This window comes from Spinacia oleracea, chromosome 3 (genome assembly GCF_020520425.1).
Source record: "Spinacia oleracea cultivar Varoflay chromosome 3, BTI_SOV_V1, whole genome shotgun sequence".
NCBI lineage: Eukaryota > Viridiplantae > Streptophyta > Magnoliopsida > Caryophyllales > Amaranthaceae > Spinacia > Spinacia oleracea.
The window spans coordinates 116711666-116729761 of NC_079489.1; the positions used below are offsets into that span (position 1 = coordinate 116711666).

Consider the following 18096-nt stretch of genomic DNA (forward strand, 5'->3'; position numbering starts at 1 on the left):
ATAGAGCTCCGTCTAAAGCTGTTGAAAAGACTCCATATGAGTTATGGTTTGGAAAGCCTCCAAATGTGTCTTTTCTTAAGATTTGGGGATGTGAAGTATACGTCAAACGATTAATTTCAGACAAACTTCATCCAAAATCTGACAAATGTATCCTTGTGGGCTATCCAAAGGAAACAAAGGGGTATTACTTCTACAATACATCTGAGAACAAGGTGTTTGTTGCTCGAGATGGTATCTTTTTGGAAAAGAATCACATTTCCAAAATGACAAGTGGGAGAAAAGTAGACCTCGAAGAAATTCGAGTTGAACAACAAACTTTAGAGAATGTTCAAGATGACATTCAGGATGAAACTCAGAGATCTTTAGAAGTATCTGGTGAGAATCATGGTCAATCTAGAAATGTAACCCCGCGTAGATCGCAGAGATATAGATCTCAACCGGAAAGGTACTTAGGTACTTTGACGAACGAGAGCTATGACGTTCTATTACTTGAAAGTGATGAACCTGCGACTTACAAACAAGCTATGACGAGCCCTAGCTCCAAGCAATGGCATGAAGCCATGCAATCTGAATTAGACTCCATGTCTGAAAACCAAGTATGGGATTTGGTCGATTTGCCAGATGGCTACCAAGCCATAGGAAGCAAATGGGTTTTCAAACTGAAAAAGGACAAGGATGGAAAACTTGAAGTTTTCAAAGCTAGATTGGTTGCAAAGGTTACAGGCAAGTCCACGGTGTGGATTACGATGAAACCTTTTCACCAGTTGCAATGCTAAAGTCTATTCGGATAATGTTAGCAATCGCTGCATATTACGATTACGAAATATGGCAGATGGATGTCAAAACCGCTTTCTTAAACGGCGTTTTAACAGAAAATGTGTTTATGACACAGCCTGAGGGTTTTGAGGATCCAAAGAATGCTAAAAAGGTATGCAAGCTAAAGAAATCAATCTACGGATTGAAGCAGGCATCAAGGAGCTGGAATATACGTTTTGATGAAGTAGTTAGTGACTTTGGTTTCATCAAGAACGCAGACGAATCTTGTGTATACAAGAAGGTTAGTGGGAGCAAAATTGCTTTTCTAGTACTATATGTCGACGACATATTACTTATCGGAAATGACATTCCTATGTTGAACTCTGTCAAGATTTGGCTTGGGAAATGTTTTTCGATGAAGGATCTAGGAGAAGCACAGTACATATTGGGCATCAAGATTTACAGAGATAGATCTAAAAAGATGATTGGACTTAGTCAAAGCACTTATATCAATAAGGTGCTTGAAAGGTTCAAGATGGCAGACTCCAAGCGAGGCTACCTACCCATGTCTCATGGAATGACTCTAAGCAAGACTCAGTGCCCAAAAACACTTGATGAGCGTAGACGAATGAGTGGGATTCCATATGCATCATTGATTGGTTAAATAATGTATGCTATGATATGTACACGCCCGGATGTTGCGTACGCACTCAGTGCTACGAGCAGATACCAGTCAGACCCAGGAGAGGCACATTGGACTGCTGCCAAGAATATTCTGAAGTACCTAAAAAGGCACAAAGATGACTTCCTGGTCTATGGTGGAGATGATGAATTAATTGTTAAAGGCTATACGAACGCAAGTTTCCAAACCGACAAAGATGATTTTAGATCACAGTCTGGGTTTGTCTTCTGACTCAACGGAGGTGCAACAAGCTGGAAAAGTGCTAAGAAAAGCACCATTGCGTATTCTACAACTGAAGCGGAGTACATTGCTGCACATGAAGCAGCAAAGGAAGCTATATGGCTAAGGAAGTTCATAGGTGAACTTGGTGTAGTCCCCTCCATTAAAGGACCAATAACCCTATATTGTGATAATAACGGAGCTATTACACAAGCAAATGAGCCTAGACACCACCAAAGAGTCAAGCATGTACTTCGTAGATTTCACCTTCTACGAGATTCGTTGAAAGAAAAGAAGTCGAGATAAGCAAGATTGGAACTGATGACAACATATCAGATCCATTGACTAAACCTCTGGCGCATGCGAAGCACAACTCGCACACTGCAGCTATGGGAATCAAGCATATTGGAGAATGGCTTTGATGTCCTTGTTTAATGTTTTAAAGTTTTAGAGTTTAATACTTTGTAAAACATTATTGGTTAATCATTTACAATAAATGAATAGATCTCATTTTTCCATTTAATTCGTGGTTTATTAAATGATGAGTCCCTTCAATTTGACTATATATTCAAGATAGACTGTCAGGACCAGTCCTGTGACTAAGAAATGTCTATCAAGTGAACTTGAACGTCAAAAGTTGAAAATGGTCCCTGGTCGGAGTTTTCTATAAAGATGGACGCATAGAAAACGTTAGACGACTAGAATGCAAGATGACTAGTAGTTCTGTTTCTTGAACTATGTGGACATGACAATATCATAATCATTTGCATAGATACTTACTTTGGGAAGACTAGTATCGGACAGACCTATGAAACTTTACTGTAAGAGATGAAAATGTGTCATAAGTAAATTTCATTAAAATTATTAGACACTAAATCCTCAATACCTGAGTGATTTGAGATTACTTGTTTGAGAATTGGTTACTTTGACGTTGACCAACCGTCGCACCGTAAAAGGAGGCTATAAAGGCAACGCTCAGGTAATCACCTATCAAACGAAGTCTAATCTCAAGATCGCAAGATTGGGATTGTCCTCCCATAAATCGGGATGAGATGCTTAAAAGTTGTACAAGGCCACTCGGAGAGCTAGAAACTGTAAAATGCATGGCCGTGCTCGGATGAATCATAGGCTATGATTATCTGTTTATTTGATCAGTTGAACTCTGAAACCGAGAAACACCTCTGGACGTAATAAGGATGACAACTCTTACCTTATGTTCAAGAGCAAGCATCGAGCGACAAAAGGAATTAGGAAATGCACACTTGTCGCTAAGGACAAGTGGGAGACTGGAGGAAATAATGCCCTTGGTCCAAGTATGCATATAATGTTAAGTCTAATAAATGCGGTTCAGTATTCATTAACAAGTTAATAATTCAGTGAGATCAAATGAGCTGAATGCCTAGCTAGAGGCCGCTTCAGTTCAAGTGGAATTAATGATATTAATCCACAGCTTACTCTTGACTGAACCCGTAGGGTCACACAAATAGTACGTAAACGGATCAAGTATTTAATTGCATTAAATACTCCATCTATGGATATTCGGAATCGACAGATCTTGGTTTCAGTGGGAGCTGAGATCTTCAAAGGCAAGCAAGTGAATACTTCGGAAACGATGATATTGCCGGAAACGGAAATATGGATCGTATCGGAAATATAAATATTATCCAAGTCGTAGATGTTGCCGGAAACGGAAACATGGTACGTATCGGAAAATATTATTGGAAATGGAAATATTGCCGGAATCGGAAATATTGCCGGAAACGGAAATATTGTCAGAATCGGAAATATTATCGAAATCAGAAAATAATTCCGGAAACGGAAATATTAAATATTTGTTCGAAACGGAAATTAATTCCGGAATCGGAAATATTAAATATTGTTCTTATCGGAAATGAATTCCGGAATCGGGAATTTAATCGGAAGCGTATCGTACGAATTAGCATCGGACGAGGCCTGCCAGACGAAGGCCCATCACGAAGCCGGGCCATCGCCCAGCAAGCAAACACGCAACAAACACACGCCAAGCTCGACCAGGCCCAGCGCAAGGCCAGGCCCAACCAAGCCTTGGCGCGCGCGCATAATGGGCTGCGGGGCTGTGCGCCGTGCGTGGGCCGCAAGGCTTGCGCATGGGCGTGCGGCTCGTGCGTGCGTGAGTGTTTGTGAATCCTAAAGCTATTGAGATTCTACATATGATTAAATCCTAATCCTAAAAGATAAATTAATTGATTTAGAGTTCTACTAGGATTCTAAGTTAATTAATTTGTATCCTAGTAGGATTATAATTCCTTTCCATAAACTCTATAAATAGGTGCCTAGGGTCACATATTTACATCGAGAATTGAAGTATTCAAAGGTAAGATTTTCAAGAAAAATCAGTCACTCTCTTGCCCCATACTAGCCGAATTTCATACTACCTTAAGGGCGATTCTAGTTGGTCAAGCTTAAGGCGGATCCGGACGTGCTGTGGACTATCTACGGAGGGACGACATTTGGAGTCCTAAAGACTTGTTCTTGTTCGGTTCGGGCGCAGCTAGGGAGGGCACACTACAAAGTGTATGCATCTGAATTATGCTAAATGATTATGTGTTAATAATATGTTTCCTGGCTTTATGGTTTTTCCGCATGATTTATGTTTATTCATATGTATCATAACCTAACAGAATTGTATTACGTGAACTTGGTGGATTTATATTTTATTTGGTGGACGATCATGTGAATTATTATTATTGGAATTATTGAATTGTTGATTGAACAAGCATGTTGGGAGTATTGTGAGTATGGATTTCATTGTCAATCATGTTGTTCAATATTTATGCATGTATGGTTTGTTTCACATGCAAGGGATGAATTATTTATTGTTATGCTATTGTACGGGATGTCTAGCATACTTTTGAGGCAATTATTCGTACCTCGTTGTACTATTTATTTTACCACATGTGAAGGGTTAGCTCACATAAGCCACCGCACATGTAGGGTTCAGTTGGGAATATTTTATATGAAATTAATTAGGATTTGTCGTGCTAAGGCACAACCCTCATATTAATAGGCATGATGTGGAATCTCACCTTTTGTGAGAAGGAACTTGGTAGTAATTTCACTACATCTTGATTTATTGATCACAAGTCCTAAAGGATTAAAATGAGATTGTTTTGGTTGTCGTTTATTAAATGTATGTATGTATGTTTGTTTGTTGAGTCTCTAGTTCGCCTTTAATAAAATATTAATAAACGTAAAGTCCAACCAGAACAAGCTTCAAAACTCTTGGAACGTATATACCTTGAGTATGAACAATGGGGGGAGACTTGTCGGAAAGCTTGATCTCCTACTAATGATACAAGACGTTGTTTCATTTAATTTATGCGCTGGAATTCTGTCGGTATGGCCCGACACTCGGTATGGTCCGATATTCATTATATTATTTATTATGGTGGTTGGTGGGCTCCCAACACCCTTCCTTTTTATGGAATCTTCTTTTGGCCCGTTCGAAGCTTATTCTAATTAAATTGTGAGTCAAGAGTCGACTTAAGAATCGAGTCTTGTATTCATGATTTGCTTGTCTTTTATTAAATGGCTTTTGCGTGTGGATTAATATTTTAGCGAGTGACGCATGTTTATAGTTTTATTTCACTCTAGCTTTGTAAGTACTCAGCTTTTGCTAACTACGTATTTTGTGTCTTTTGGTCATGGCCTTCACCTTAATAACCCTATGATGATCCATTGTTGGGGGGTAGATTAATTTAGCAGGTTGGTAGATCAAAGTACGATCGAAATCATGTAGTTTGGGATGGTTGAGAGAGTTGCATTCTTTTGTGCTTTGAAACTATTTTAATACTTTAATCATGTTTTGAGTTTGTTGGATTTTTAATTTTTTGGTTTTGGGCCGTTATGGTTCCAACTTGTAGGAGGCCTCAATAATTATTATTTATGTTGTTAGTTAATATTAAATTCCGCTGCGTAATTCTGGTACTAGCCTTAACCGTTATCACGGTCGCGGTAATACTTTAGTAATTCCTTTATTTTGAGTTGGAAAATGGTTTTATAAAAGCAAGGAATTATTAGGGTGTTACAAAGTGGTATACTAGAGCTTAGTTTCATTCCTTCCTTGTAGTAAGCAATACTACAAAGTGGTAATCAGAGACTAATGCTTCTTTGTAGTAATCCATACTACAAAGTGGTATTTGCGGAACTTTAGGATTTTTAAATATTATTTTCCTAAAGTCAAAACGTATTATTTTGAGTACTCAATATTTTAAAGGTCAAATACCAATTATTTTGGGTCGTTTGAAATAAGTTGAAAAGTTTGGGATTATTTTTCAAATTAATTTATTTTATCCGATTTTTTTTTATTCGAAATATTCGAATTTATTTTTATTTTATTTATTTGAATTTCTTTAATTTATTTTTATTTTCGGACTTTCTTTTATTTATTAAATATCCGAATTTAATTACTTAAATTAATTAATAATTTTTATTAATTTTCGATTTTAATTTTAATAATTTCAACTAAGTTGGGAGTTATTTCTTAATTAATTTTGAAAATTAATATTACTTCCAAGTGAGGAATGGGTAGATTAAGAAGGGCATATTAGTTTAAGTATACATTTTATGTGATTATGTGAGTTATTAATTGCCATGTATATGTTTTGACCATGTTTTATCTTGCTTTATGTGATTATTTGCATCATTATTCATGTTGAGCATATACTTGTGCATTGAAATTGTCTGGCTCCACGAACTATTTATTGTATCCTTTTGGGTTGGAATTTCTTTGGGAACGCGTTAGTAAGACTTTTTAGTTGTGAATTTTCAGGATTTAAGATGCTACCTTCTAAGTTCTCTAGTCTAGGATACCTAGAGAAACTGGTTAACGAGACTCCTCACATGTATGTTCAGAAGATTTTGTTTGCTTGCTACTATTTTGCTTCAACCAAGGATATGCCACATCTTAGGCATGCCACATCTTAGGCATAAGGATATGATGGCTAGTATGGTTATTCATTGTTTGCCCCATAAGAACCCTTAGATAGACCTTAAGAACAAGTTCAGTGACATGCACTGTAATGATGGTACCCCTAATTGGTACAAATATGGGACTGGAGATGGTAGATGGAAGTATGATACTGAGGTTCTCACTACTATCTTAGAGGTTGCTGAAAATAGTTACGAGGATGGAAAATACTCTGCGGGTCTAGGTATGGGCTATGGAGGAGAAGAAAATGATGGTGAAGATGGATCGTAGATGCTAGTGATCTTTCTCCATTTGGTCCTGAACTTGAAAGGACTCTTTGTAGGCGAAGAAACTTTATCAAACAGTTGGGAGATTATTCTAACTCTGAATCTAATCATTTTATCGGTGATCTTTTTACTACAGATTCAGAGATGGGTGATGAAACATAGCCGAGGCTTGCGGATTACTCCAAGCCAAGTCTTTCGTTACTACCTAAGGAAATTATGCCTACTATTGCTGCTGACAGTTTCAAAATCGATCCTGCTTTGATAAATATGATTGAGAGGCATCAGTTTGGTGGAGAGAAGGGTGAAGAGCCTAATCTTCATATTCAGTCTTTCATACAATATTGATCTACTATCAAGTAGAAGAATGTGACTACGGAGCAGACGATGGAGAAGCTTATCCCATTTTCTCTGAGTGGAAAGGCAAAGCTTTGGATTAATGGGCTCAATCGAGCAGCTATAAAAATCACTGACTGGGAATCTTTGGCTCTTGCTTTCTATGTGAAATATACCCATCTGAGAAGACAACCCGTTTGAGGAGCCAAATTATTTCCATCACACAACTGGCAGATGAGAGCTTGTTTGAAGTATGGGAAAGGTTCAAGCATTTACAGAGAGAGTGGCCACACCATGGTCTACAACCTTGGTTCATGATTCAACAGTTCTATAATGGTCTGGGTAATGATTCTAGGCTTATTCTGGATTCTTCTTCTAATGGGAGGTTCATGCAACTTCCTGTGTCTAGAGCTATGGAGGTGATTGAGGAGATGGCCATCCACAATGCCCAATATAAGAATCCTAAGGGCCTACCCAACAATGGTGGTAAGCATGTGGTAAATTATATTGAACAACTTACTGCTCAAATGATTGCCTTACATTACAAGTTCGATAATTTTCAAGCTACATCATCTCAATCTGCTCAACCTGTTAGTATAGCTGCAATGAATGCACAAATTGTGAATGTACGTTTGTGATAGTTGTGGGGTGTCTGACCATTATGCACTGGAGTGTAGAAGCTCCATTGAGCAATGTAATGCATTTCTGGCCTACAAGCAGAATAACCCGTACTCCAATTCTTATAAAGAGGGATACAAAAATAGTCCCCTTCTATCCTACAAGAGTACCAATGTTCAGAATCCACATCAGATTCAACATCCTCCTCCACCACAACAAAAATATCAACCACGGGGCAACTACAAGCACCAACACCAGTCTCGTGGACCACTTGGGTTCCCTAGACCATCTTATACCTCTCCACATGCACAGATTCCACCATCAAAGCCTCAAGCCTCTCATTCTGACCCTAAGTTAGTGGAGATCTGCAATATGATGCTCATGATGCAAAAGTCTCTTGCGGAAAAGGATGCAAATATTGATGCTCTTGCTGCTCATAACTAGATCATTGATAAATCAATTGGCCCATATGGCTAGTAGTTTTGCGAGGAGAACCCAAGGGCAACTCCCTTCACAACCTGAGAATAAAGAGACTGCAAATGCTATTACACTGCGGAGTGGGCATGGGTATGAAGGCCCTTATATGCATTTGATGATGATTCTAGAGTGTCTGCTAGTGATCCGGTTGAGGAAGTAGCTGAAAAGGTAGTCACAGAAAAAATAGTAGCTGAAAAGGTAGCCCATGAGAAAGGTGATGAGCGGCATTTATGCCGCTCCTAGCTTAGGTTTTCGTATTAGTTTTATTATGATTTTCGTAGTTTATGTAGTTTTTCATAGCATTTTTATGTTTTCTTTCCATCATGTGTATTATAGGTGAATCTTGTGGAAAATGGTGGAAAACCAAGTAGATTGGAGCAAAAAAGCAGAGCTGTGCGACCGAACATGGTCTTGTGCGACCGAACAGAGAAGAAAAGGTGGACTGAAGGAAGAAGCAGAGTTGTGCGGTCGAACTTCTTTCTTGTTCGGTCGCACAAAGGTGCCCCTGTGCGGTCGTGCTCTGTTCAACGATCGCACAAAATGGAATTTTTAACCAGAGTGTCCCCAGATTTTGCATTCGATCGCACAGAAAATCACTCGCCCGCACAAGAATTTGTGCGCCCACACGAAGTTGATGTGCGACCACACGGAAGATTATGAAGAATTTGGCTAAGGCAGGTCCGTGCGATCGCACGGAAATTTCGTGTGGTCGAACGTGACGAAGGAAAATATTCTTCGCTCTGTTTTCTCGCACAAAAATAATGTGTGCCCACACGATTTCACTCCGTTCGATCGCATAGAGGGTCTGCGCGACCAAACGTCGACGCGGGCTGGGTTTATTTGAATTTTAAGTTTCTATTTGGAGAAACATATAAATAGCTTTATTGATTTTTATTTTAGAGGATCCAATTTTAGAATATCAAGTTTAGTTTTCAGAAATTCTAGAGAGCATAGTTCTTAGTTTTCTGCTTTGGAGGAGAGAGAAACTCATCAATTGGAGGAAGCTTCATTTGTAATTCTCTAAACTCTTGATTTCTTTAATGTTTTCAATTCAATTCTTAATGCTTTACTTCTCTTCTTGAATTTCTTGAATTTTTTAATGCTTTGATGATATTTTGCTTGAATTTCTTCATCTCATAATTCTCAATTGATTTTCTACTTTGATTCTTAGTTGTTGATTCTTTCAATTTCAATTTACAATTCAATGGCTAATTGCTCTTACTCCTTGATTTCATTAGCTAGAAATATGAATTGTGAGTAGATTCTTAGGTTAGGGATAGGGGTGAAGCTTGGGAATTAATTTGGGGAAATTGAAGGGATATGCATGTTAGTGTTGTGATTAAACTTGATTTGATGCTTAGGAATTCCATGACTAGTGAATTGGTAGTTGTAAATGCTAGTTCAACTAGGATTGATTGGAGTGCTTCATTTTGATTTGGCAAGAGATTGTGAATTTAGATGTTGCATGTGGAGAGTTGATTTCAATTTCTAGTTGTTTAGTCTTAGGATCATGCGAGAGCTCTTCCTAGATTAGAGAACTAAGCGCGTTCTATCCAATAGGTGGTGAGCGCGTCATTCGTTGCTTTTCCCCTATTTGTCAAGTCTTTGCATCATCAATGTGTGTTAGCCTTCGTCCTTCCCCAATTGTCCCTAGCCGATCCCCAATTCCCTAGCCGCTTTCCTTATTTGATAATCTCGTTTGGTAGCATAGCTTTGTAGTTGATAATCATATTAAAACTCCGTTTCTAAACTAGCTTAACTATGTGCCTCATAACTCTCCGTTTCCTTGGGACGACCCCGAACTTCCACTATAACTCATATAGTTGGTAGCGAGGTGTTTTATAAATTTTGTTTGATAGGGTACGTTTCGTTTAACGACGCGGAAAATACCGTCTATCTAAATGACGCCGTTGCCGGGGAACGGTTGTTGTTTTTTGAGTTAAGTTGAGTCTAGTTTAACCACAAAGAAAATCCAAAAATATTTCATTCTTGCTTTAGTTTTTCCTTTGCATTGCTACGGTTTGTTTGAGTTTTGTATGCAAGATAGGGGTCGAACTTGTCATAAACCTCTCTACCCTCTCGACCTAGACTTAGAGAGGACTTTGTGAAGCTTGAGACGTATCCGGACCCGTTCGTCGAGCTAAAATAGATTCGAACCTTTGAGTGAAGCTACGGATCACGAGTCAACAAGTCCAACCACTGAGAGAATGACTCTTCCGGTTAAGAACCTAGGAATTCCGGGAGCCTTTGAGGCAACTTGCGGCATTCAAGCGCCGACTACCAATGCAAATTTTTTTGAAATAAAGCCCGCATTGATTAATTTGGTGCAAAGTCATCCATTTTGCGAAAAAGTAGTGAATTACCGCATGAACACTTGAAATAATTTAAGCACTATTGTGATACCATTAAGCACAATGGAGTGACTTCCGATTACATAAGGTTGACGCTATTCCGCTTCTCCATCTTAGGGCGTGCTAGCGATTGGCTTGACAAGGAGGTCAAGGCAAACTCACTTCGGACTTGGAATTAAGTGACAAGTTCGTTCTTGAGCAAGTTCTACTCGCACGGGAAGACGGCGGAGTACCGTCATAAGATCCAATAATTTGAGCAAAAGCGGGATGAATCTCTATTTGAGGCTTGGGATCGGTTCAAGGAATATAAAAGGGAGTGCCCTCACAATGGGATTCCTAAATGGCTCCTCCTCTAAACTTTCTACTTGGGATTGAGCCCAACCTCCAAAACAAGTCTTGATGTGGGGGTGGGTGGTCCAATTATGAATAAGACGGAGGACCAAATAGAGGAGATCATAGAAGATGTCGTGCAAAACTACCAAGCATGGCACGTAGGAACAAGGAACTATGATTGCAAGAGTAAAGGTGAGGATGGCAAGGGTTCGATCTATGCAATGGAGCAAGCGCATATAATTGAGAAGCTTAGCTCAAGGCTCGAGAAGCTTGAGAGTGCTCCTAATCAACCTCCATCACCATCTACAATTCCTCCACCATCGGCTACTCTTCTCACTAAGGGGAAGAGCAAGGTGAGTTCCTTCAACACCATGCCATTACATACTTCTTTTTGTGAAAATTGTGGTGAGCATGGACATTTCCCTAATATGTGCCATTTATTGCATAATGTTTCATATGTTGATTATGTCCCTTCTTATGAAGGATTTTGATGTGGAATATGCCAATGCTATGAATGAGAGGCCTAGATATGATGGCCCCCCGAACCAAAACTTTAATAGACAAGCACCTACAGGTCCCCCAATGCATGCTAATTACCAAAGTGGATCCTTCCAAGGAGGGGGGTATGATAATCAAAGCCGAGGTAACTATAGGGCGCAAGGCTATCAAGGCCAAGCATCCTATGGTCAATCTCATGGCCTTGGTAATCAAACCCAATACAATCAAGGTAGTTATAACCCCAACCACCAAGTTGGAGGGGGTTACAACAATCCTTATGGGCAATATAGGGGTGCTTCTAGTGGGGGCTATCCGTTGAACCCGGGAGGCTAATATGGTGGTTCTCAATGTTCTCCTCTCGGATTCAATGGGCCAAGGACCTATGGAAATTAACTCCCACAACATCCTATGGGTTATGGCAATGCACCTCCACCACTCCCGCCTCTCAAGTCTAACCTTGAAGCTCTTATGGAGTCGTTCATGGGGGCGCAAGCCAAGAAAAATGTTGAGTTCGAGGATGGATTTAAGCAATCCAATACTCATTTGAAAATGATTGAAACTTAATTAGCAAAACTTGCTAGAACCATTAAGGAACAACAAGTGCATACTAGTCTCCCACCCCAAGGTCAAGCTCCAAGGCAAATGAATGCCATTGTGACAAGGAGTGGGAAGATTCTAGATGGTAGTGCTAGAGCTAGTAAGGTTTCCGAGTCAAAAGGGAAAGATCAAAATGGGATTGTTGGGTCAAATGACGATGATGCGGTAGAAGAGGAGCCTCACATAGATGATGCGAATGATGTTTCAAAGCCAAAAGAGGCTACTCTTCTACCTCTCCCCACTCCTAAACTTCCCTACCCCCAAAGGTTTATAAGGCATAAGTTGGATGTTCAATTCTCGAAATTCCTAGAAGTTCTTAGGAAATTGCATATTACCATTCCCTTTACGGACGCATTGAAGCAAATGCTAACCTACTCAAGATTTCTTAAGGAAATTTTGAGTGGGAAGAGAGATTGCGACGTAAAGGAAACGGTGAATTTGACCGAGAATTGTAGAGCCATCATTCTAAATCAAATGCCCCCAAAACTCAAGGATCCGGGAAGTTTTTCTATCCCATGTGCAATCAAAGCCCTTGAAATTGGGAATGCCCTATGTGATTTGGGGGCTAGTGTGAGTTTGATGCCATATTCGGTGTTCACTACACTTGACATTGGAGAGTTGGTACCTACCAATATCACACTTCAACTTCCCGACCGATCGGTCAAATATCCAATCGGCAAGGTTGAAGATGTGCCATTGCGAGTAGGCAAGTTCGCCATCCCCGTGGACTTTGTGGTGCTCGATATTGATGAGGACGCTCATGTCCCAATCATTCTCGGGAGACCATTTTTGGCCACGGCGGGGGCTATCATAGATATAACACCCCGACAATTCTCCTTTTTCTAAAATAACCCTTTTTATAAATATAACTATAGAGAATTATCAAAGTATTATCGCCCGTGTGAAAACGTAACGGCTTATTCTGAATTTTGCAGCGGAAAACATAAAACTAACTTTAGGTTTATAAATAATCGATTACAGATTTAGTCCCAAAAACCAATCAACGAAAATAAGGAAATATAAATAGTACGACATGTTTAAAGTCCAATTTAACAAACTCAAGTCACTTAGCAAAACAAAAATAAATACAAGCTCCCTAATCCCGATCCCAATGATGCATCATCTTCAAACCTGTAGATGGGCAACGCTTATTGATCCTTAGAGACTGCTCACCAAAATGGGTCATCACAGGATCAATAAGGCATAGCCATGATCAACACACACAAACAAAGCACGTAATCAGCAAAGTTGAGTACTACATACTAAAACAATAATAATCCTAACATGATTCTACTAAACGAACAACCCTAACATGATGCTAATAAACATAAGTAAGGATAACCAGAACATAAAGACTTGGAGACTATATTTGACTGAACTAGACCTTTGTATCATTAACATTATTTTAATTGAAATAGTCAATGGACCGAGTTGCTACTAGAAGTCTTCATTAAGAAGACGAGGTACGGGCGCGACTCCGTAACCCCAATGACCTGCGATATCAAAGAACTTTTGAATAAAATAGACCCAGTGATCAATCCGGCCCCAGAAAAAGCCATAGGCGACCTATGACCCCAACTCCTGATTGTCCTTCACTTCAGACGTGCACAGTCTATAGCTATTGCTACTCAGTTTCACTTTACATGAATTACAGATTAAAACTCAGTTTAGGACTCAACAATCACATAAGTCATACAATAAACAATTAATCACTACTGTTTTTATCTTTGAATTAAGTAAGTGATCACAATGGTATTAATCAACATTTTAGAACTTTCCCCAATATCAAAACTTGGATATTTGATTTCCTAGCATCATAATTATTGATTTAATGATTGAAATTCGTTGAAAACTCTTCAAAAACATCATACTTTAAATTTTCATCAATATAACTCGTTTAAAAGAATCGCCAAGACCAACTTACATTCTTAGAACATTGAAACAATAATTTTGATAATCCACAATCATCCTACCATGATTTTAAACCATTAAAACTTAAAATTCATACTTTAAATAATTCAAACTCTTATTTCAATTAAACTATGTAATCTGAAATTTAAATTATTAATTATGCAAAATATATAATATGAAATTCATAACTTAATAACAAAAACTATAACTTAATTCAACAAAAACATGAATTATATTAATAAAACGTAATTATAACATTTAATTAGTTTAGGGTTTAAGAATTAACCAAAAGAGAAGAGAGGGGAGATCTAGCCGGCGGGTAAGGCACGACAGTAGGTAGTCGCGGCTGGGCGGCAGGTGGTTGTGCTGGGTGGTAGTTGCGTCGGTGGTGGCGTGCGTTGATGATGATGGCACACGAAAGAAGGAAAGGAAAGAGGAACGATGAACAAGAGGGAATAACAAGGCTGGTCGGTGGGATAACAAGGCAGCGCGGCGGAGCAGACCAGGCGGCGGCGCGGCGTCTGTCGTGGTGACGCTGGGTGGTGGTGTGCGAAGAGAGGAGACTCGCGTAGAGCTGTGCAAAAACAGAAGGCAATTGAGGAGGAAAGCAAGAAATAAAATAGCGTGAAAAGAAGAACGAACAAGAAGAGGAGGAAGGGACTACCGTGCATCGACGACGGCGGGACGACGGTGGTCGCAGAGGCGGCGGCATCAACAGCAGCAAGCAAGGAGGAGGAGTTGACGTGAAAGGGAAGGGAGAGAGTGATAATTTGAGGTTTTCTTGTTTTTTGTTTTTACGTGAATTTGGGACAAGTAAAGAGAGTGGTGGGTTTATTTGTTTTGGGCTGCACTATTTAGACTAGAATTAGGATTGGGTTTTGATGTTTGAATCCAAACCGATTAGGATTGCTATCCAAAATCAAATTATTTTTGCAATTCGATTTCTTTTCAAAATAAAATTCTAAAATTATTTGATTTCATAAATTCTTAAAATATTTAAAATGCATTTGAATAAATAAATATACATTAAAACTAAAATTCACCAATATAATTTAAATATAATTAGTTATTCGTAAAACTTTATTAATAAACATTATAAATATACGGGGGATTACAATCTACCCCTCTTAAAAGAAGTTTCGTCCCGAAACTTGACACAAGAAGAACTCAAACATTTTTTTGAAAGTCTTTAATTCATTCTTACTAGAAAAATACTTGTGCCACTCATGTGCACTCTTTTTCCAACTTAAAGTTGTTTGTGTTACTCAAGAATACCTTTTCTTATGCGGAGAATCTATTTATTTTGCATCGACATGTATAAGTTGCTAAAAATGAGCATAAAATGCATAAAATTGCTACAAAAATAGGTAAAAAGCGCGAATTTCTATCGTATTCTACCCCCTTAAAAAAAATGAGTTACGCCCTCGTAACTCATCTTAGGGAATAACTTTGGATATTTCTCTTTCAACGAATTCTGTCCCCAATACAATATTTTCACGAAACTCATTCTAGCAAGTGGGATTTCTACAATTCTTTCCATACAATGCCTCAAAAGGTGTCATCTTAATGCTCGTATAGTAACTATTGTTGTAAGAAAATTCAATCAAATCTAGGTGGTTCCCAACTACCCTAAGAGTCAATAGCACATGCTCTCAACATATATTCCGTTAGTAATCTCAGTCTGTCTATCGGTTGCAGGGTGGAAAGAAATACTCATTTTCAATGTCGTCCCCAAGATTCACTGGACCTTTTTCCCAAAATTTCAGACTTTTATGGTCGGTAAGGATCTTACCTGTTGCCCCATAAAGGTAATGTCTCCAAATCTTCAAGGCGAACACAATAAAAGTTAGCTCTAGGTCATGGGTAGGGTAATTAGTTTCATAAGGTTTCAACTGACGCGACAACGAGTGCGGAGGTCAAATGCTCCTTTAAAATCTGGAAAGCTTCCTCACATTTCTCACTCCACTTGAATTTCTATTCCTTTTTCAACAAGTTGGTCATTGGTTTTGCTTTCTTCCAAAAGTCTTTCACAACCTCCTATAATGGTCATCTAGGCCTAGAAAACTTCAGATATCGGACGCGTTCTTTGGAGTAGTCACTCACTCACAGCTTGAATCTTAGCAGGATCTACAGAAACTCCTTCTGCTCAACTTTTCCTTTTTACCGAACCTCATCACGCCTTTCATGGATGCATAACTTTTGGGCTTAACTCTTAGCTCTTTCACCAATTCATATAATTCCTCCCATCTTTCAAGACACCAAATGATTTCTAACGATCCTGGACCACTCGAATCTTCTCTTAAATCTATTCTTTTACGTAACGTAGTTTTCAATCAATTTAGTCCTTCACTTTTCCGTCGGTGTCACTTATACACAATGACTTCACCATTTGTATACTTCATTTACTTAAAACTAGATTCTTCCTAAGCATTTCCGAAATACTCCTCAAGTGTTTGTCATGCTCTTTCTCATTCCTTGAATAAATCAGGATATCATCAATAACATAATAACGAACTTAATTCGGAATTCGTGGAAAATCTTATTCATCAAATCCATAATTATGGCAGGTGCATGGTTAACCCAAAAGACATTACTCTAAACCCATAATGACAATAACGAGTCCTAATGAGGTCTTAGGCCCTTATCAGCTATCCTCAATCGGTGATACTTCAAACACAAATCAGTCTTCGAGAACACACTCGCCCAATTCAATTGATCCAATATGTCATCTATCCGAGGAAAAGGATACTTGTTCTTGATGGTGTTTAGCTCCCTAAAATTAATGCATAATTCCATACTCTTATTTTTTTCCTTAACAAACAACACAGGAGCTCCCCACGGTGATGCACTAGGCCTAATATACCCCTTAACGAAACAACTCTTGCAATTGTGTCTTAATTCGCTCATTTCAGGAGGTGTCATTCTATATGGTGCTTTAGATATAGGTGTCGTTCCAGAAACTAAGTCTATAGTGAACTCAAGGGCTCTAACAGGTAACATACTTGCAATTTCACTTGGAAACACATCAATGAATCCACTCACAATGGCAACATCCTCGATTTTCAGTCCAACTTCTTTACTCACCTCTAACACACTACAGAAAAGTTGTTCACACTCCCTATTCATCAATTAATTTCCTCACTTGCATTACGGAAATAATTAAAGGTTCTTGGACTTCTCAAAACATCTATATGAGGTCAACCTTCCAATAGGGTTCCTTAAACTTACTTTTTGAATTTCACAGTCTACCTTAGCCTTGTACAAACTTAGTCAATCCATCCCCAGACTTACATCTAGGTCCCCAAACTAAATTCTATCAAGTCAGAAGGAAACAATATTTTATCTTCAAGGGCAATTTCTTAAATAATCTTATACACCTTATGGTTACACCAGTAGGAATAATAACAGGTAAATCAATCATTCAAAATCTACTAACTTCAGACTCTTAATAACAAATGACAAAACAAAAGAATAAGTTGCTCCCAAATCAAATAATGTTTTAACTAGCACGAAGTTAATAGAAAAAGTACCATGAACTACGTCTGCAAAATGTTCAGTTTCATTTCTACTCATCACGAATAGTTTTCCCGGAGCCTTATTCTGGTTGTTGTTCTCATTGGCAGACTTATTGTGGTTTCCCTTGGTATTTTGCGACCCTACAGGCTTTGAACTCTGATTTCCGGATTGGTTATACCCTGAATTCCCTTGGTTACCACTCCCTCTGTCATTTTGTTCCTTTTTCTGCTTGGTGAACCACTCATACTCCCTATGCCCCTTTTCTGACAATAGTTGCAGGTCACAAATTCTCCCTTTTAGTTTCTACCAAGATGGTTGTTACTGCACATCTTACAATGATAGACTCTCTCAGATTAGTTCCTATTGTTGTGCCCCTGGTTGTTCCTGAAGGAAATAATGCCCTTGGTCCAAGTATGCATTCTATGATAAGTCTAATAAATGCGGTTCAGTATTAATTAACAAGTTAATAATTCAGTGAGATCAAGTGAGCTGAATGCCTAGCTAGAGGCCGCTTCAGTTCAAGTGGAATTAATGATATTAATCCACAGCTTACTCTTGACTGAACCCGTA

The 18096-nt window shown here is 38.7% G+C and overlaps 1 protein-coding gene, 1 non-coding gene and 1 pseudogene across 2 annotated transcripts; 1 reads left to right on the forward strand and 2 right to left on the reverse strand.

The window, feature by feature from the left end:
* Nucleotides 1-7426: 7426 nt before the first annotated feature.
* On the reverse strand, nt 7427-7526 carry LOC130471164 (uncharacterized; annotated as a pseudogene).
* A 3376-nt stretch (nt 7527-10902) lies between these two features.
* LOC130471053 (small nucleolar RNA R71) lies at nt 10903-11005 on the reverse strand. The gene has a single exon (XR_008931742.1). It is a non-coding gene; the product is annotated as a small nucleolar RNA R71 (small nucleolar RNA).
* A 1139-nt stretch (nt 11006-12144) lies between these two features.
* On the forward strand, nt 12145-17762 carry LOC110799365 (uncharacterized). The gene is made up of 2 exons (XM_022004617.2): nt 12145-12861; nt 17634-17762. Exons 1-2 carry the CDS (start codon nt 12145-12147, stop codon nt 17760-17762), a joined length of 846 nt encoding a protein of 281 aa, XP_021860309.2.
* The last annotated feature ends 334 nt before the right edge of the window (nt 17763-18096 follow it).

Excerpts from the sequence above, each read along its gene's own strand:
- LOC110799365 (XM_022004617.2), top strand. The coding sequence starts at position 12,145 with ATGAATGCCATTGTGACAAGGAGTGGGAAGATTCTAGATGGTAGTGCT. Across the intron at positions 12,862-17,633 it reads ATATTGATGAGGACGCTCAT|ACTTATTGTGGTTTCCCTTG; the intron begins GTCCCAATCATT and ends TCTCATTGGCAG.